The sequence below is a fragment of the Bipolaris oryzae genome (assembly GCF_000523455.1).
Source record: "Bipolaris oryzae ATCC 44560 unplaced genomic scaffold scaffold_149, whole genome shotgun sequence".
In the NCBI taxonomy this organism is placed as follows: Eukaryota; Fungi; Ascomycota; class Dothideomycetes; order Pleosporales; family Pleosporaceae; genus Bipolaris; species Bipolaris oryzae.
The window spans coordinates 51,222-71,126 of record NW_006911425.1 but is presented as its reverse complement, the minus strand read 5'-3'; the positions used below and the strand labels follow the sequence as shown (position 1 = coordinate 71,126).

At 48.5% G+C, this 19,905-nt stretch overlaps 6 protein-coding genes across 6 annotated transcripts; 1 reads left to right on the top strand and 5 right to left on the bottom strand.

Annotated features, from left to right (window-relative positions):
- Positions 1–529: 529 nt before the first annotated feature.
- On the bottom strand, positions 530–2,243 carry COCMIDRAFT_103928 (uncharacterized protein; the record flags this gene model as incomplete). Its single annotated transcript, XM_007693036.1, has 5 exons — positions 530–905; positions 962–1,069; positions 1,193–1,540; positions 1,593–1,912; positions 1,971–2,243. 5 exons carry the CDS (start codon positions 2,241–2,243, stop codon positions 530–532), a joined length of 1,425 nt encoding a protein of 474 aa, XP_007691226.1.
- Positions 2,244–3,416: 1,173 nt separating this feature from the next.
- On the bottom strand, positions 3,417–5,007 carry COCMIDRAFT_29095 (uncharacterized protein; the record flags this gene model as incomplete). The annotated part of the gene is made up of 5 exons (XM_007693021.1): positions 3,417–3,789; positions 3,845–4,240; positions 4,292–4,614; positions 4,664–4,685; positions 4,742–5,007. The coding sequence occupies 5 exons, from the start codon at positions 5,005–5,007 to the stop codon at positions 3,417–3,419; spliced, it is 1,380 nt and encodes a 459-aa protein (XP_007691211.1).
- Positions 5,008–7,235: 2,228 nt separating this feature from the next.
- COCMIDRAFT_29094 (uncharacterized protein) lies at positions 7,236–7,884 on the bottom strand (the record flags this gene model as incomplete). The annotated part of the gene is made up of 4 exons (XM_007693020.1): positions 7,236–7,387; positions 7,463–7,612; positions 7,647–7,729; positions 7,811–7,884. The coding sequence occupies 4 exons, from the start codon at positions 7,882–7,884 to the stop codon at positions 7,236–7,238; spliced, it is 459 nt and encodes a 152-aa protein (XP_007691210.1).
- A 2,879-nt stretch (positions 7,885–10,763) lies between these two features.
- Positions 10,764–11,684, top strand: COCMIDRAFT_103959 (uncharacterized protein; the record flags this gene model as incomplete). The annotated part of the gene is made up of 1 exon (XM_007693035.1): positions 10,764–11,684. The coding sequence occupies one exon, from the start codon at positions 10,764–10,766 to the stop codon at positions 11,682–11,684; it is 921 nt and encodes a 306-aa protein (XP_007691225.1).
- A 1,141-nt stretch (positions 11,685–12,825) lies between these two features.
- COCMIDRAFT_39664 (uncharacterized protein) lies at positions 12,826–14,646 on the bottom strand (the record flags this gene model as incomplete). Its single annotated transcript, XM_007693025.1, has 6 exons — positions 12,826–13,253; positions 13,351–14,019; positions 14,080–14,164; positions 14,219–14,310; positions 14,366–14,402; positions 14,455–14,646. The coding sequence occupies 6 exons, from the start codon at positions 14,644–14,646 to the stop codon at positions 12,826–12,828; spliced, it is 1,503 nt and encodes a 500-aa protein (XP_007691215.1).
- A 2,242-nt stretch (positions 14,647–16,888) lies between these two features.
- On the bottom strand, positions 16,889–19,294 carry COCMIDRAFT_103941 (uncharacterized protein; the record flags this gene model as incomplete). Its single annotated transcript, XM_007693034.1, has 3 exons — positions 16,889–18,424; positions 18,480–18,863; positions 18,914–19,294. The coding sequence occupies 3 exons, from the start codon at positions 19,292–19,294 to the stop codon at positions 16,889–16,891; spliced, it is 2,301 nt and encodes a 766-aa protein (XP_007691224.1).
- Between the last annotated feature and the right edge of the window lie 611 nt (positions 19,295–19,905).

Below are 19,905 nucleotides of genomic sequence, written 5' to 3'. Positions count from 1 at the left end.
TAAGGATAGATAGATTTTATTATTTACTCTTATTATAGTTAACTTAAATTATACTTTCTTACTAATATCTTTTTACTTTATAAGATAGTTATATATTAGTCTATTAAATAGATTAGTATTGTTAAACCCTCGGTTACATCTATAACTCTTTTCTATTAAGAATCGCCAGGCAACTCTCACGGCGCTAACCCCAATCCTACTCGCCTTAACCCAGATCGAGTTAGAGAAGTATTGGCACTCCAGACCCCGTGTAACATATGATTATATAGCTTATGTATAGCTTAGCGTCTTATAATGTGAAGTAGAGTTAGCTCTCAGTAATGGTAGACTAATAATCTATTAGTATAATTAGAAGTAATAACAATAGTGCAATAGATAGATCTTGTCATTATTCTTATTATAGTCAATTTAACATATACTTTGTTATTTATCTTTATTTAGAATTGAAGTCTAGAGCACTTTATGTCTAAGTAGTTACCAGTGCGTTATAGTGACCCATTCAAAGACTCTTATTGTTTAGAGAAGGACATCACTTTGTAGGCTCACTGGAACTTCGTGGGCTAGTTTTCAGCATCTTGCCCATTAATCCCAGCAACGTTAACTGGGAATTATCCCTCGGCGGAATGGTGAACGTCTGCGTCCCATCCCGTGCTATTTCATCAAAGCCAACCACCGAGTTTGAAGACTCTGCCCCCACATTCAGTCCGAATAATGTCGCTTTCCCGTTGAGTTTCTGAGCTTTGGTTAGGCCTTGGTCAATGGTGTTATAGAGTGCTTGATCGGTCTGGATTTTGATGCTGACCATGTAACCAAGGAGTGCGTAGGAGACGAGAACCAATGGTTCAAAGAGGTCGGGCGGAGCAGTGGGGGAGAGGTTGTAGCGAGAAGCGACGTCTGGAATATTCCTGTTTATCTTGTTGTTAGCGCTAGATAGATGGAAGCCCATTGAAATGAGATTTACCATGATTGATCTGGTGAAATAGCAAAGACTTTTGCGTCAGAGGCTTGAATCGTGATGGTGGCAAAGGATTTGGTGCTCCGACCTACACCTGCCTGTAGGTTGGGCACGCTTTTGACCACAAGGGCGCTATCGTTGGAAGTGAGGTTTGATGTAGCCTCTTCCGCCGGCCCATTCTGCACAGGCTTTGCCGATGACTTGTTGATCGAAAAGCTTGAAATCGCAGGAGGAGACTTTTCGTCCACTGGCTTTTCGTCATAGCTAGCGGTGAATAACGGCAGTATAGGAGCGACGGTGTCTTTGTCAAAGGTGATTTTGTTTGAAAATCCAACGTCCATGAATCCACTTCTGAGGCCGTCTGCGATATTGTTGGGAGTCCCTCCAGCCCTGAACTTCAAGATGAAAGGCTCATTGTGTTTGTTGAATGCATTTTGGACCCAATTCGTGACAATATTCATGAAAGTTGAGTCAATCGTATAGCGTGGTTCATATTTGATGTCTGCTGGATTGATTGGTAGTTGGCTGGCGTGTCCTACTACTTGTGCTTGGGTAACTTGTGCTATGGAAGTAGGCATGTTATATCTTGATAGTAAGTCAGCATCATAGCTCCTCACATTTCAATATTGAGACTGACGTCGGGCATGCAACTTCACTGAATGCCTTGCTGACTTTAGCTTTGTCATTCCACAATTGATCGGTTTGAGCACCATAGTAATTCTGTGATGCTTGATATGCCAATTGGGAGACCGCATCTTTGCTTGACTGGGCCTGAGCATACGGGGGGTAGCATTCTTTCACCCATTCATTAAAAGAAAATTTGTCGAATTCTGGATCTTCCTTATAGAGGGCATAGGCTTGTCGACGACAAGCGAGAAATGCGTCTGTTTGGGTGGCGAGAGATGCATTCGCATCATTCAAAGCCTTGAGACTTGCTGCATCTTGTCGTCCTGGAGGCTAATCACTCTCAGATTAGTAAAAGTCTGCGCATCAAATCTCAGTCGTCTAGACGAACCACTTGAGCTGCTTGCAAATAGCGCAGCAAGCGCTGCGAGTAGCTCGGGCCAGGCATGAACACTGGATTCTTGGCCGGCAACAACAAGTCGCCAATGCGGAACAAATCATGGTTGACAATCTGCGGATCAATACTTTGACCAATGGAGATTCCAATACTAGTTAGTGGTGCAGCATACACTCTGAGGTCGTCTTCTGTGCCATTATCTTCGAAGATCTTTTTCAGCTCACGAAGATAACTGTGCCAGAGGTCCAAGTCTGCGGGAGATGTCATGTTGACACAATAAGGAGAAGAGAAAAGCGAGAACAGGAGTATAGAGTGTCAGGCTACCAGACAGGGCGATGTTGTCAGTCCAAAGATCATGCAGATGAACCTTTTATACCGAGAATGATTCAGAGGAGGAAAAGCGACAAACACGCTTATGTTTTTGGGATGCATGTATCTCGGTTAAGAGGGTCATGTGCAGGACAAGCGAACGATTGCATGATCCAGAACAAGCTGACCCTACTCGCCCGAACCGGATGCGAACTGGCAACCCCTCCGGGGTTGGCCCGTGCCAACTTAACGCAAAACCAGCATCTAATCCTACCAAAGATCGCTACCTATCGATTGTTCTTTTTTTTTTCAGCTAGTCGTATAGATTCAGCGTGGCGTACGACTAAAAACGCCTCCTCGCTTCAATTCTGGTGAGGTGGCGGGCCGATCCGGCTTGTGACTGGCCCGTGAGGGTTGGGCTGCATGGCAACCTCATGTAGGAGACTCTGAGAAGGGCAGAGAGCGGCAGACTTACGCCCGTGTCTTCAAAGTTCCTCCATATTCTCGGTTAATGGATGCCGACGGTCCACCAGAACCTGCGCAAAGCTGATCAAAACTAGACCCATCATCACAAAAAAAGCAGACGTAGTCGAGACGGTAAGCACGTAGTCGTAAGGTGAGAATGCCTTTGCTCCAGACTCTCTACCGAATTAAAGCTAACTGTTATTACTCAAGCTAAACGAGATTGTGACGAGTCTTCGTATCCAGCAGACAGTTGGCCGAAAGGCGTCCACTCGGTGCTCCCGGTTCTATAGAATGGAAAGCCGGTCCCGGGCGGGCTTGGAATGACAGGATCTAGCTCACTACCAGCTTGGGACCACATTTACGGATGCTGATTCTGCTCTAAAAAAAAAGCTCCGGTTCGCCGCAAACACTTCTCCCAAAGGGCCGGAAGGGTTTGAAAGGAAAAGACACGTTAATCGACGTTATTCTGCGAGAGCTTACCCTTGTGATCAATGTAAGGCCATTGCGGCTTATCAGTCACGACGTGATTGAGAAGAGAAAGTTCAGAGAGATGGGATGGAATTCAATTGAAGTCATATAATGTTCCAACTAGACTACTCCGCAGTGAGGCATCCTATCATGTCGTGGGCATCAAAGCACACCAAATGCCCTTCCACCAAACAAAACTTAATTATTAGGTGGGATTGGAAGCGAAGTACCAACGACGGCCAACAACGTTGGATAACTATTGTCAGAAGGAGGAATGTTGACGGTGGTGCCCGAGCTAGCATTCTTGACATCGTCGAAATTGACAGTGGAAGTATTGCTCTTCTCGGCCGAGCCACCAAGGCCAATATTGAAGCCAAAAATAGATGCAGATCCACCAGAGGAAGATGCCTTGGAGATGTAGTCGTGAATCTGGCTGGAGGCGGTGGAGCTGAGCTTAACGGAGAGGCCAACACCATATGCGAGGATGGCGGTGGTGACATAGGCGGATGGATCGCGAAGGGATTGATCAGCGTTGTCAACGAGTGGCATCTTGAAAAGACCAGCTGGATTCCTGTGAATTGTGAGAAATAGTGCACAGTTGGAAGTCAAGACACCAGGACACTTACCAATTGCCTGGCTGAACCTTGTAAGAGCCAAATCCCGTGGCAGTCAAGGTGATCTCAAGATCAGAGCCAGCTTCCTCGGCAGTCATGTGCTTGGTGACCTGTTGATTGTTCTCATAGTAGGTGGCCGTGAAGAAGATGGCATATGATCCTTTGACCTCAACAGAGTCCTGAGAAAAGCCAAGACTGCCCCAATCAGTGCTTGAAGCTTGGCTAGCGTTGAAACTGAACTTGATAGGGGACTTCAAGTTCTGAGTATAGGTAGCGATCCAGTTATCGACATTCGCAGAGTATGTAGCGTCAATGCTGTAAAGTGGATTGACAAATGTGGCCAACGGGGTACCTGTGGTCTTGGCACCGACTTGATTCGCCGGGCAAGCAGAAACGTTCATGGTAAACCTATATAAGATAAGAATGACTGTTGCCTTCACAACTTAGAGAGCCACTTACCCAGGAACAATATTGGTTCCCAAAGCGCTTTGCAAATTGGTTTGGATGCCACCAAGAACTGCAGCGTTAGGACCCTTGATGGAAGCGCTTGCGGCACTCATTTCAGCTGCAGCAGCTCTCTGCGCTGATTCGGCAGATGCATATCCTGGAGCATTTCTAGATGCCCAAACAGGAAAGGAGTCAGTGGTGATTCCATCATTGGTGTCTGATTTCCAGTCAGCCAGAGCCTGCTTCTTGGCGTCTGCCAGATCCTGATTGGCTTGGGTGTAGGCGTCTTGAGCATTCTTGTAGCGGACAGCGGCACCCTGATTGCCATCTGGGTCCTACTTCCATTAGTATGACGCCTTGATATGATTCACTGTGGAAGTTTACCAGGAACACTTGACCAGAATATCTGCAGGACGGTCAGTCACAAGTTTCATCATATCTCGGTTCCGAGTGGCAACTAACTGCAGAGCTCGCTTGGAGTAGCTATCGCGAGTTGGCAAGAACACGGGGCTCTTCAAGGACAGAAGACTGTCGGCAACATTGTAGATGCCGTAGTTGGTGACGTTCTGGTCGACACGCGCGCCAGCAGCAATGCCAGCAGCAGAGATGGGAGCGATGTAGAAATGCTCATCAGGTCCGAGGCCACCTTGCAAGAACTGGCTCTTGAGCTTGGTACCATAGGCGAGCCAGAGGTTGGCATCAGCTTGGCTAACTTGACCAGAAGTCATGTTGAGTAAGGCAAGGGACTGTGTGAAGGGATGAATTGATAAGAGATGCAAAGCTTCAAGTGTTTGGAGGCTTGTGCTTGTTGATGAAGGCATTTGTGAAGGGGCCTTGACTGACCTTTTATAGACAGTCGTGGAGCCTAGCATTGACGAGAATGAAGCGAACTTGACAGCCTGGACTGGTCAAACTTGGTGAAGCCATGGAGATGAGCATCCATCCCATCACATCACATCACATTTGCAGTTGTACTAGGCTGCTCCGGGCTGTCTTTGCAGTATGCTTTGGCGGAAGAGACGAATAGCAAGTCTCATCAAGACTCGAACACACGCCACAGACCTAGGCTCCAAGTCTCGATCAACATTCACGTAGGAGGAAACGACGATTCAGACATAGTAAGTGGCGCATGGAGATGCTCCAGCTCAGCCCAGCTCGACATGCACCATTTCTGCATGTGTGACGCTCATCAGCTTGGAAAGTGCTCACGATATGCACAAGAGGAGTAGGGTCATGGCGGTCATGGCTGTGAATAGTCGACTGATGCGGGCCGACGTTCTGGGCGAGGCGCTGCCCCGCTAGTAGCGGCCCGTGGCGGGTTGTGGCTGCCTGAACCGCCGCTGCAGGGGCGCTGGACAGGACTAGCGCTTTCCCCGCCTTGGTCTGCATTTGCCCTGCGATTGCATGCTTCACCTGTGTAGGCCCGCCTGGTCATGCGCAACCGCGTCGCCTTGGCTATGCTGCACTTGGCCTACGGGCTTGCCTGCAACGGGCTGCACACGCATACGACTGCACGCCGTGGTGACGCCAGCTCCTTCACCAACGACATCGTGCACCACCTGCGCACCACGACTGGCACCACGCAAAGCGCGAGGTGCAGCTTCGCAATCGCTTCCGCAACAAGAAGCGCTACTACTGCATTGTGCACAACACCGTCTTCAGCTTCGACATGCCCGTCGCCCTAACCTTCTGCGTCTAGCACCCTCAACGCCCTCAACAACAACAACAACACTGACTGCCCTTGTCCTCTACGCGGGGCAGAGCTCCTGCAAGATGACGCTTCTAGTATTGACGTAGGCTGCTGCTGCTGCTAGACGAGGAAACAGCACTTCTTCTTGTAGCAAAAGCTTCGCCTCCTGTTCACTCGTGACATCCAGAGGTATTCAATACTATGTACATTTCCACCCTCTACCACGCCGTGTCTAGTGTCATCTCACCTAGCTCTGCAATTTGATGTCATGCCAGTCTTGTAGCTGTGTCATAGTCAATCGTTGTGAAGATCAAAGAACATGGCTCACGCTGTAGTAGGTAGTCGACTGAGCTTGGAGCTGAGGCCGGGGACAACCCGCCGGGCCCTACTACGCTTAGTACGTCTTCCGTGTTGGAAAAAATCAGCAAAGGCAACCTTGCACCATTTTTGCTTAGATGAATCTTCACTAGCTGCCTTCCTATCCTCTTAACCAGGAATGTCGAGCTTTTTGGACAACACTTGCATACGATTGATACGTGTTGCCTATGTCCATTGTGTCAGCCCAAAAGATGGAGTAATCCTTGTTCTCTTGTCTTATCCGGTACACAAACTCGCGCGCTGGCTGTAATCTCTCCGCTCCTCTACGCCTTACCATTGTTCATATTGTGGTTTGTTCGCCTCCCAAGAGCTTTGTTCCGAATTGTGCGAGCTGTCACTCTCAACATGTGAAATGATTGATAAGTAGATGATGCGCTGCCTATTGCCCCAACGCAAAAGGCGTCTAGGAGTAAAGCACGCACTACTAGCACATCATCATATCTTCGCTTACTGAGACTGCGACTTGTGATTCCTGATAATAGTTACTATAGCACCGTTAACGACAAAAAAATACTACGGTCCTCTAGTAGCCTATCACGGTATTGGATCGTCATAGGCTCGGACCCTCGAGCCGGCTGTGTAGACCCAATGTGCACACAGCTAAGTAGTAGCTCTAATAAGAAATAATCTAGATACTCGCGCACTCCTTTGCCTCTCTATCGCCTATTAAAGAGCGCACCTCTCTCTCCATTCCACTCGTACCAGTAATTCTTTGTTAGATTCATACATACATATAATATTAATATCAATGATAAGAAATAGCATATCTTGGAGCAGGATGCATTAAGCGGCATCGCTAGCTTTTTAATCGGGTCAGCCAGCTAATCAAGAAGCTCAATATCTTTTAAATCTTTGCTCTTACAGTGTGCAAAGTACTAAAGAATCGCTTCACGCGCCTTCGCGGGCGTTGTGTGCTGTTGAAACGGGGGCGGGGTCGGTTTTGGCGCTACGTAGCGGGAAGCCTTCCCCGCTCTGATCTTCGTCCTGCAGACGCAGACAGACGCCACAACCACATTCACCCCAGCCACCCGCCATAACAACTTCCACCTATGTCAGGGAGCCCCATGGCACACTATAGACAGTGGCAGACGCCGCCCTGTACCTCATGCGCGTACCTGCAGCCGTCAACTGGACCCATCCGCCCTCACATCGTCCTCCAGGCCCAGCAAAGCGCGATACTAATTCTAACACATCCCCTACTACTAGAGCCCGGCGCCGTCTCATGTCAGGCTGAGCTGCTCGCATGCCTGCGTGACTTGGCTCGCCTATAGGTGGTTGGAAGCGGCCTGTTAACCCTACAGGAGCTAGTCGAGCTTGTTGGCAGCATCCACGATGCCCACGGCGGCCTCATCATCGTTAACCTTGCGTGATATCTGGAACGCCTGTGCTATATCAAAGGTGGAATGCCACAAGCAGAAGCCAACATGCTCGCTTTACCAGAGCCGTAGTACCCCTGCCCTTACCTGGCCATCAAATGCGCTAGCCGTCGCCGCGACTGGGCAGCCTTTTCTCCCCTTACTCTCCTTGCAGCACCCATGCTACATCAGGAACATCTCGACTTGGATTCATCATTTAGCACAACTACTACAATGCCACCCTCATATCTGACCAGCGACAGCAACTTCCTCTTCCAATGGTTCACCCCGACTTCTTTCTTTCCTGGGGCCACTTCTAATCAATCCGCTTACATAGCTGTAGAGTCGCCAAAACTGGCGTCAGGAGCATTAACATGGTGTGAAAAGAAAGAAGAGGGCGCAGTATTCTTGCATTTCTCAATCGTGAAGCTGAGTCAATTGGAGACGGATGTGAAAACACAACTTAGAAGCCTTTCCCTGAGATTTGGCAGCACATCTCAGGAGAGCTTAAGCGCTATTCAATACATTTGATTCCGCTCAATGTATCACATATCGCTTGGCTTACATGCCGAATCGCCCTGTTCCTCATTTGAGCCTTAGATGCCATGCCACTGGGTTAAAGCAGTGATATAACTCATTACTACAACGGCACTAGCTCCAAGCCTATGCCAACCTATCAACATTGTGTCAGTGGCTTAACTGAATTCAGGATGACGCCCCTTCGCCCAACGTCTCCGTGCAGCAAAACCCTTCAATTCACCTCATTTCTTTGCTCACACTCCTCTTCTTCCTATTTCCTCCATCCCCAACTATCAACCCTCAACCCCTGAGCCATGGGTTTCCTGTGCAGTCAGTTCTTCACAACACCACCCTATCTCAAGGCAAACTTCAGTGAAAAGATCATCATCCACACGGGTAGCAACGTCGGTCTTGGAAAGGAAGCGGCGCGACACTACGCGCGAATGGGCGCTAGCAGGCGTATTCTTGCAGTGTACAGTGTCGGCAAGGGCCAAGAAGCGAGGCATGCCATTGTGAGTACGATGGGAGATAAGAACGCCAAAGTTTAGAAGCTCGACATGAGCGGCTGTAGCAGCGTAAAGTCGTTTGCAAAGCGCGCTGAAGCCGAGCTGGAGCGTATTGGTATCTCTATTGCTGACGCTGATGTGGTCTCCTCTAAGTTTTGTCAAGCTGATGGGCACGAAGAAGGCGTAGCTTTCAACGTCATCACCACAACGCTGTTAATGGTTGATATGATATGACGCCTAAGATGCTTAATATAGTAGTAGAATATTAGTGCGCGCAGGTGTGTCCGGCATGAAGACGCATAGCAAGTATCTCAATGATTGCATGATCGAGGAATTGAGTCCGCTGGTGACAGATGCGGCTGGTAAGCAGAGGCAGAAGCGCTTTGTGACTGAAATTATCAAAAGGATCAACGGTATTCAGCCTGGTGTCTCAAAGACATCGCGAAGTGTTTCAGGGGTAACATGCGTGAGTAAGGATTCATCATCAGTGCGCATATACTATAGTTCTTCGACCAATATATGGACTAGCAAATTCAATCGGGCTGCATCATTGTATCGGTATAATTTTCGCGAAGAAAACATTATTTTTCGACGATATTACAATGACATAACAGGAATTAGTCATGAAGCTAGACTTCGGTCCGCCTAAAAGTAGTTGCGCCGATCGGTCCGTTCATCCCAACTAATCTTTAGACAATGTATGAGGGGAACTCCGTCCTGATTTTCGACATCTATAGTTCTTTCTTTTCACTCGTGCCTTCTTGGATCAATATGGCTCTAATCGGTCGATGGTTCTGCAAAAAGCAAGCTCGAGCATATGGCAGCCTTAGACAAAGGTCCACTAACATGCTTACCCTTAAATTACCGAGGCACTCAACTATGGGTCAGTTGCTAATAATAGAATTTCTAGGTTCAAAACTATGTAAACGTACGTATGCATGCAATGATTCTTAAGCTTTCTAGCTTCCACTCTGTCCTGTAGCCCTCAGCTTGACATTCTCAGCAACAGAAGATGCAAACAACGTGATGCACTGCTTTTATTAGAAAAAGCTACCAGGGGATTGAATGCGGTCTACGAACGTCGTAGTAATCACTGCCAATCAAACTCGGATATAGCAAGCTTTTGACAGCCATAATCTGACTGTGGCATCTCACCCGTGAACTTTGCGGGGCAAGTCATTTCTCCGCCCGTATTGGCCCCTTACATGTTCACGACCCTTCTATATAAGATCAGATATATGTAGGGCCTTTATGCGAACTTTGGAGTGTCAGAGCATCGCATGTCAGCAACTGGACCAGCCCATCATCATGTGACAAGCCGACAGTCTCACTTGCGAACTCTCAATTACGGTGTGAGATTTTGACGTCTTTTGCTCATTGAGGCAAAGCCAGGTATGAGTAGACCAACATATCTCGAGGTATTGCTGCATAGGATGCATCCAACAATAGCCACAATCTCTATATTCCTACCCATCCTCGTTGCTATACCTCATACAAGCATTGCTTCAGCGATGTCTACCTATATCAATGCTACCTGTGAAATCTCTACCCTTTTTTCTTTCTTACTAGTAAGCTGCACTGATGCTTTTCTTTCTTACTAGTAAGCTGCACTGATGCTTTTCTTTCACTGCAGATGATTCTCGGAGTTTAGATAACTACTGTGTAAGGCCGCAAACAAGGCGTTGATACTAACTACAAGGATCGAAATATTCAAAGTTAAGATGTCTATTCACGAGCGCTAACTACCTGCAAGTATTGAGGCCTCTTCCAGGGCGCTATACCCAAAGATGACTGTATTACATGATAACCAGAATCGTCAGCACACACACATCGGGCATTCATTTCGGACGTATTATAACATCTCAAGACACACACCCCAGCAAGTCGGATGCATGACAAAACTTTGGTCTTCATATTTAACTTGAACGTTGCGCTGGAAGAAAAAAACACAACACATCTCTATTCAACTCTCCAGTCCTTCGTTTTATCCAAGTCGCCTCACCGATATCCCACTATCATTGAAAATGCATCACAGCATGTTGACCCTCGTTCTCTCCGGCTTCATTGCACTTGCTCAAGCTGCTCCTGCCCAAAAAGTTGCATCACCCAATGGCGCGGCGAATATACCCGCCAACCTGTTGCGCGACCTCCATACCGCTAAAGAATTCGCCAACCACGTATCTGGCCCTCAAAACTTTCTCTCTAACTGGACTGCCGAGGGCTCTAATTTGTGTAATTGGAATGGCTTTTATTGCGATATCGTGCCCGATACCAATGCCACGGGCCTCGCTTCCATTGATTTCAATCAGTTCGGCCTGACCGGCAACCTGAAACTGACCGGATTTATCGACAAGCTTCCTGACCTGGCTCTTCTCCACATCAATGGCAACAGTTTCAGCGGCGATGTCCCTGATTTTAGCGGGCTGCGATATCTCTACGAGATTGACTTGAGCGACAATAAATTCTCTGGACCTTTCCCCCAGAGTGTACTGAAGATCAACCAACTAACGTTCCTCGATCTCCGATTCAACCAGTTCTACGGCCCCATCCCCGACAATGTCTTCACCGCCTACCCTTCCCTGGAAGCCCTCTTCTTGAACGATAACAAGTTCTCAGGCCGAATTCCCAACACTATTGGCTCTTTCGCAGGCGAATACCTTGTTCTTGCCAACAACAACCTCTCGGGTTCCATCCGTGATTCCTTGGCCTCTGCGAATCCACTCAAGGAATTCATAGCTTCTGGAAACCAGTTGTCCGGATCCATCCCTGGTGCCATCGGTCGCCTCCCCAACCTTCATCTCTTCGATGTCTCCAACAACAAGCTGACTGGCACTGTTCCCGAGGAGCTCTGCGCCAGCAAGTCCCTCACAAGTATCGTGCTGACTGGTAACAAACTTTCCAAAAACCTTGGTCCCATCTGTCAGGCGTCCAAGGCCAAGGGCATTTTGCAGATTTAGTAGTCCTGGCGCAAAGCGAATAAGATGCCAACTCTAGATGGTACCCGCCCCATCACCAGCAATAATATATCCTTCAATTCTCTTGCTTGAAAAAGCATGTCCTAAAAGATGCGCCGGGGTGTGGGTCTATTTAATCTTCTCTCGAAAATCTCCACCCACCTCCGCTATCGACGCTGGACATTATTATCTCCTTTTGACAAATGGCGTATGTAGCCACTCGCAATGTACCTAATACAGTCATAGTCATTATTATATAGGCCAGATATAAGTAATAAATTGGCTATTATCAAGATCCTCCAACTGAAACTAATGATATTAATCACGTGCAAACGTTACTGAGTTAACTGGAGTATCTCTGATAGTTTGCTATGGCTAGAACCCCCGAATATGCTCTGAGCGCGCCCATTAACAAGAAACAACCTACGTATCAATCTCTTTAAGCGCACAAGGCGATGGCAACGGTTGATAAGGTGCGTGGTATACTGGAGTCTATCCATCAAAAGAACAATGTATAACCACGCCATTAAAGCAGGAGTATAAGTATCAAGGGAAAATGCCACCTCCTAGTACCCAGATACGAAGTTAGTGGCAAGATCTAGCTAGATGTGCGCGGTATCCAAATGCAACGTGTATCTAAGAAGCTCGCAGGGAAGAAACTTGGCCCTTACAGGATACATCAGAAGGTCTCGCCCTATACGTACCATCTCAAACTTTCTCTCTACCTAGTACATGCCGTCGCCCAGACCTGTTGTGGTTAACAGTAGAGAATATTACTTTACTAACGGCATCGAAATCTTCTGCTATAACTAGCGTTGTAGGCAGTGCGAACAACGCGTCAAGTACATTGGCTGCAATAGGATGACCAGGAAGCCCGCTGTAAACGTAGCGGACAACACTGACTCCAACAGATACATGTTGTGCCGATCTGCAAACCACCCCATGTCTTCACCTTCTCCACATCAATAGCAGATGGTGTTAAAGGATCGTGAGTTGTACTAGAGTGATTCAAAAGAGCCAAAGAAAAACCGAATGCAATTCTTCTACAATACAAGAAACCCTACTATTATCAAAGAGCGCAGCCGATGATACTTCCTCCAGGGTTATGCGTAACCCTGTTACTGGTGCAACAACTCTTCCGTGCTTAAGCCGCCGCCCTCTTCTTGAACAGAAGCTGTCCCGCGGGATAAGGAATTGATATCCTACCCATCTCAATCTGAGGATGCCTTTCCGTCTGGCCATTCGGCATCTTGATATCGTAGTCAAGCAAGAAACGCGCCATGATCATCTTAATCTCAAGCGCAGCAAAGAAGCGACCAGGGCAGGCGTGTCTACCGTGACCGAAAGTCAGGTTTTCCTCGTTGGTGGTGATGAATTGGTTGCGGGCGATGTCTGCGGCCTTGCCGGTTGAGCGCGCCTTGTAGAAGCGGAAGCCGTCGAAGACTTCGGGATCAGGGTAGAATTTGTCGTCGTGGTAGATGGCTTGCGAGGGGACTTCAATCATGACGCCGGGGGGAATGTATTGGCCGTTGGAGAGAGTTACGCCCTTGAGCACGCGACGGAGCATACCAGCTGTGGGGAGAGAAAAAGGTTAGTGATTTTCCTCTTTTGGTGCGGAACAAATGGAAGGTATGGGTTCTAAGAGCTTTAGATTTTCTTCCAAACTTACTGAGACTAGGACCGTGGAACCGGAGGACCTCCTTCATGAAGCTGTCGAGCTTTTCCATCTTTTGGACTGCACGGTAAGTGACGCCACCTTCTTCGGCGATAGCTTGACGGATCTCTTCCTGGAGAGGCTTGATGTATTCTGGCTTGGAGACGAGGGTGAACATGGTGTTGGTGACGGTGGTACTGGTAGTATGGATAGCGGCAAAAATCAAGGTAAGTTGGCCACCGACAATCTCGTCGATAGAGATCTTTCCAATACTCCTGTTGATGATCCATTGAAGTACGTCTTCTGGCTCCTTCCACTCGGGGTCTTTGGCTTTGGCTGCAATTCGCTGCTCGATGATGGGGCGTAGGACATTCTTAGCTTGCTGCTCACGTTTACGGAGGGTAAGAACCTCTGGGGTGCGTGGGGCCAGGAAGGGCTTCAACCATGGGTTGATCTTCTTGACAGCGGTGACGACATTGAACAAATCCACGGGGTACATGCAGGCAGCATCGAGGTAGTCAGGATGGCTGGAGATTTCGGGACCGACGAAGACGCTACCAGAGACCTTAGCAATAATAGGGACCAATTTCTCGTTGATGTTAACTTCAGTCCAGTCGTCACAGGGAGGCAGAAAGATTTGGAAGGCTAGTTTGACATCATCGGCAATGGATGTGTGCAACCGAGCTATCATACATGTTAGCAAGATCAACTGGTACGCGGGTTTCTTTTGTTTGGAGGCCGTACGTAGTGAGGAAGTGAGCTTTGTCTTGACGGTGTCAGTAACGGTATGACTCTCAGCGACTAGTTTTGTGTATCGGATCTCCATCTCCTATCACAAAAGGTTAGTGTGATAGTTGCAATGAAGGACATGCTGGCTACGTGCATCGGTAATTCCCTTTGAGAAGCTAAGGACATCGTCGCCCAAGTTTCGGAGCTCTGGGAGGAAGCGCATAGGGACAATGACGTTTTCATTGCCTGGATATGTCAGTGGTGGATTGAGAATATGCTTGCATAAGGGGGGTCGACGCACCCTGATCATTGACGAGTGTGTAGGCTTGGTCTTTGTACTGATTGTATCGTGAGTAAGCAAACTTTGTTTACGTGCAGAAGAAATCCTACTTGTTTGTATCCTTCCTTGTAGATTTTACCCGCAGTGGTCGCGTAGGCCGCTCCTGCGGTAACCTTGGGCAACTTGCTCATGTAGTACCTGTGCTGTAGTTTGGGGACAAAAATCCATGCCGCAAGGACTACAGCTGCTATTCCCGTTGTCTGTAGCACACGCACGAGCTGTGCGGTGAGTTCTGCGTCCATGGTTGCTGTCATATACCAAAGGCAACGAAGACAACTGAAGGTGAAGTGAAATGGAATTATAAGTGAATTCAGTGGATGAAGAAAGACTAGATATATGAAGCAACGCACCGCAGTCGCTAGGCTTTATCATCGAGCCCTTACGCTATTCGCGCAGACGTAGGATTTACCATGTTTGAGGACGAGATACGCTAGGCGGACGGGTTACGGCACTCACCTGGGTGTAGGCATGTGGGTCAGCTTTAGGCCCACGGCGCGGTGTCATAGGCTACGAAGTCGTCGTGGTAGCGTTCAGGAACTAAGATCAGTTAACCGTGACACTCATTCAGGTAATACCCCTTGAGGAAATACCCCTTAAGGGCAGATTCACGCCGCCAGACTTTCTGTGGCTAGCCAATGCGCTGCCTAGTCCGATTTCATTTGTGTTTTGCCAGGGTAGGGTTGTCGTGCTAAGGGTTCAATGGGTAAAACAGACGCTACCGTAACAGCAGGGGTGTTTGACACATCAGAATGCTTACTTCAACTCTCAACAGCCTCCACAGTAGGAATCAATAGATTTTTGCTGTAAGTTTACAAAACTGGGTACAAGATGGAGCTTCTTGGAGCGAACGGGCTGGGTGGATGTTTCGAGCATAGAAAATTGACTTCTATAACATCAACTACTGTGATATTGGCTCTTGCATGTTTCTTCATGGGCAAAAGCAGGGCGGTATCACGGCTGTCCCGGCTCCATCCCTATTGTCACGCTAGCAAAGCTCTCGGTAATCCGGTGAAGTCGGCAATCAAATCGCACCATACCGATGGTATGAAGTCAGCGTAAACCCTTTATTCCCACCACGATCCTGCCACATTCAACATCTGCCTTGTTCCAGTGACGAGAAAGGTGAGCTATTTATTTTGTCTTATCTAATTCTTGTTTGAACAATGTTGCAGTGGTGCTGATATTTCGGACCAAAGCTGGCGCGATTTGGTGGGCTAAACTGCTTTAGGCTGGGTTTTCCGGTTTCGCCGATTGGCCGGAATCGAAGATAAGGTCTGTGAGCACTAACAGGACCATCAATGGCAGAATCGGGCGACACATGCACAAAGGCTACCGGTTATCCCATCGTCATATTCCAAGCAGGTTGAGAAATCAAAGATTTAAGCGAGATATGCGGTTCATGTTTGGTGGCTGACGGTATGGGCCGCGAATGGCTGACATGGTCTAACCGCATTCATTAATCACCGAGCGGGGTTTAATCACCGAGCGAAGTCGCTTCCAGCTGCCGCCTCGGCACGCCTTCACTCCGCTACATCCTTGGGTAAACCACCAGAGCCATGTCCGTCTAATGACCCTGCAGCATTCTGCAGCAAGTGTACGTACCTAGGTTATGACTCCACCCACGGCACAGAGAACCCTTTCACAAATCATTGCCCACCTTGGCGGACAGGGGTAGTATCATCCCACAACTCACATTCGGAAGCTTCTCCGAGCTAATGTGATTATTTTGTGCGACCACGCTGTGCTTGGCTTTTGATACTTTACCATGATGCTCTATGAAATCACTTCTAGTGCTCTCATTGTTACCTCAAAAGCTATTTCTGACTTGGATGATAACGTCATCTGCCTCACTGAGGTCTAGAAGTAGTGTGCGATTAACGATATGTCCTCTCTGCGCTCCGCCAGGAGTGATAGAGGGTGTTGAGTGGTATAGTATCGCGGATTGTGAGGAAAGCAGGCTACGGGAATACCAAGTTGACGAAGAACCCTGGGTTGGCGAAGAAGATGACGAAAGACCGCCTTACATATTGTCTAGAACACTACAACTGGACAATGGAAGACTGGAAGAACGTGATCCAGTCCAACACGACGTCTATTTTCCTGAATAATAGATGCGGGGTCTATCGCATTTGGATACAGATCGATAAGTTGTTGATCCGCAGCTGGATTAATAAGAGTCAAAGGGCTACAGCCGTTTGGTTGTGAGCCTGTTCGACATGAAAAACACCAAAAAAAACGAACGAGCCTGGCGCATAGCCCAGCCCGCCCTACTACCATTCGCAGCTAGTACTACGTAGCTCACCGGCCCTACTAAAGCGCTACAAGAAAATCCGACTGCACCAGCGATAACGTGTCAATAGTCATAATGCCTGTCTATGCTGTCAAATGAATCGGATTCTCGCTAATCATGAATTTCATTTATATATTTATTAATGGTATTGCCTTCTCCTAATTTCAAGGTTGGTTGAGCATTATCCCGCGGCTTCATGGCCACATGACACCATCACCCATAATCTTAGCCTTGCGCATATCGGTGCGTACATCGAGTGGGTAGTCCTTTGGCGCAAGTTCTCTCCTCCACTGCTTCATTCTCTTGCTCAAAGCCTCTTCTCTACCGCTCAACTCGCGTTTCGTCAGGCTGTTTGTTGGGTATGCGCCAAAGTCACCAGCGATGCAGTGGCTTTTTCCTCCCCAGGCAGTATCCGCGGTTGCCTTCCAGATAGCGGTGATATCGACAGTCATTTGCTTGGTGTACAAGATGCGGCAATCAGCTGGCTCGTAGATGAATTGCAGTGGGGTTTCAGTCTCGTCGCCATCACGAATACCGTCGCGGAAATTGATATTGATTGACGAACCAATAGCGAGGCGATCAAAGGGAACAGAAGACCAATATTGATTTAGCTCGGTCTTATTGAGCTGAGCTACCTCGTCGGCCGAAGAGGTCGTGTTGAGAACCGCATATTGAGCAAGCGCCTGGATATAGGTCCAAGGAAGGTTGTTGGTACCCTTGACACCACCGACTGCTTGGGTGATACCCTCACGAGGGCGACCGCCAAGGGAGATGTACTTGACGCCAGCACGTTGGCGCATAAGCTCGGAGAAGATGGTACACGTAGATGCGCAGTACCCGTCAGTTATGACAACGATGTCCTCAACAGCGAATGGCTGTTCAGTATAGTTGGATAGAGGGCCATGGCCGTGAACATAAATGCCACCTGAGTTCTGAGTGATCAGCGGATCATTCAGGTTCCAGCGGAAGAGGTTTGTAAAGTTGTCGCCCTTGACATGAAGGGGACCAAACTTTTCTGACCAACTGTTGAAGGGTTTTTCATCAAGGTTCAGGTCAGTGCGATAATTGAAGGTGGAAGAGATGATATCGCCCTGAAGGTTGTACAGTGTTTCATTTTGTTCCGGAGTGACTGGCTCTCTTGTCACACCTTCAGAAGCTTTTGAGAATTGTTGGCCGATGATATCTGTTGATTCAAAAGCACGGAACCGATCAGCTGCTGCGTGGTCGATGTCATTAGGGAAGAGGAGTGAGTAGAGGTCATATCCCAGTAGGATGGTACCGCCACCATTTGCCTGAACATCAACGATGAGCTTTTTCTTTCCGGCAGCCTTGGCCGCAGAGAGAAATTTTACAGCAGTGGCTTGGAATTCTTCCTGAGCAGCGATGCCCACAAATGAAGGAACCGACAGAACAGCCACATCAGAGTACTCGTCCTCCAGGAAGTATCCACCAATCAAGTTGTGACTTTCACGAATAACTGGAGGTGGGAAGCCAGGAGCAGGGATGGTTGGTGTGGCGGATGCAGAGGCGGTTGCCGAGGGGGTTGGTGCAGTAGAGTTGGAAGGAGCGGGATCTTCAGTCTCGGTAGGTTGGTTGCCGGTAAACCAAAGCTTGTAGAGGCTCTCGCCATCAGTGATGCCATCGAATGGGATCAATACCTTGGCAAAGTTTTCGTAGACTTGACTCGTGCCATTGGCGAAATCAAGCGTGGTGGTAGCCCCAGGATAGACCTACCATGAGTCAGCAGCTAGCTCATAGAAGCTTTACATGTATATATCTACATACCCAGCGACCTCTCCCCGACCCAGCAAAAGTACCCATGCCAGGTCCAGTGGGGCCAAGTGATACAGTAGCAAGTTCGTAGAAGACATTGTTGTAAAGAGCATCCCGGTCTTGAAGAGAGCCATACTGTGCCCAGTTTTCGAGGTATTCCTGGGCATTCTGACCATTAATCTTTGTGATGGGAGACGCCTTGAAGGTTGCGTTGCCAAAAGACTCAGCCAAGACATCGGCGTAGACGTAGGCTTTTGGCAATTCCTTGCCATCTGACGAGGCTGAAACAAGAGGAACTGGGCGTGCAAAATTGAAGACGGTTCCTAGGATGTCGGGTACGTAGACAAAATGGCCGTCGTGTGTGGTTTGAAGAAGACGATAGAGCTCGAAGCCGAACTGCGACATGGGTAAACCCTTTAATCTCAAATTGTGTGCCAAAGACATACCTCATATTCGTTGTCATAGCTACTCTTGACTACCTTTTCTCTTATCTTGTCAAGCCCACCCCAGATGTCGACACCGGGTTGGACTTTTTCGGCATATTCTTTAGGAGGATCCTTGAGCCAGACAGTGTTGCTCTGCCATCGGAAGTAGGGCACCACACCATCGACAAGTGCAAGTGCAGCAGACTGGTTGAATGGAACGGAAGTAAGACAGTCGTAGGCCAACTGTGCAGGGACGGTGGGCACAGCAGCTGTTTGAGTTGCAGCCGAGCTGGCTACTTGGGCACACGGGCTCGTTGCATTGTATGGACGCGCACGTAGAGGCGATGCGAGAGCACCCGAAGCGAGGGACAGAGCCGCAATGCTCTTGGAGATGGGTGCCATTGCTACGACTTGACGCGACCCGAAGTAGAGCAATTTTGAACTTGAGCTACATGGAGAATGTAGGGCAGTAGTGTGCATTTATATCCACTCGGTGCGCTAGCTGCACTATACGGGACGAGGAAATGGCGCCATTTGTTGATGGAATAGACATTGAGATAGCAGCCGGTGCTTGGTAGAGGCGACTCGATATTCTGCGAACGATGAGGCAATATGATGGATAGCAACGAATGGCAAAGCTCACGGCGCATTAGTGCGTCGCTCAATCGGGAAGGCGACATGTGCGGATTTGACAATGCCTGCTTAGATGTCTTGTTAGCGTGATGAGCAGAGCTGCCAAAGTAGGCAAAGATCAGGTGTGCACGACCGACTTGGTGGATGCGAGCGAACAGGTCCCTCGTCGAGGTAGTCGTGTCGACAGTGTGGAGTTGGTCCGCTTGCATGAGTGCTGTGCCTCTACGCTGGAGACTACGCGTGTGTCAAGGGCCGCCATGGGCCACGCGCCATGAACTAGAGAGAGATAACAACACAAAATGTAAGCTTTAGATGAAGCCTCACAAGCATCACTAGTTGGCAGCCACTAGTCGTACACGGTCCCGAGCGGCCATATCAGT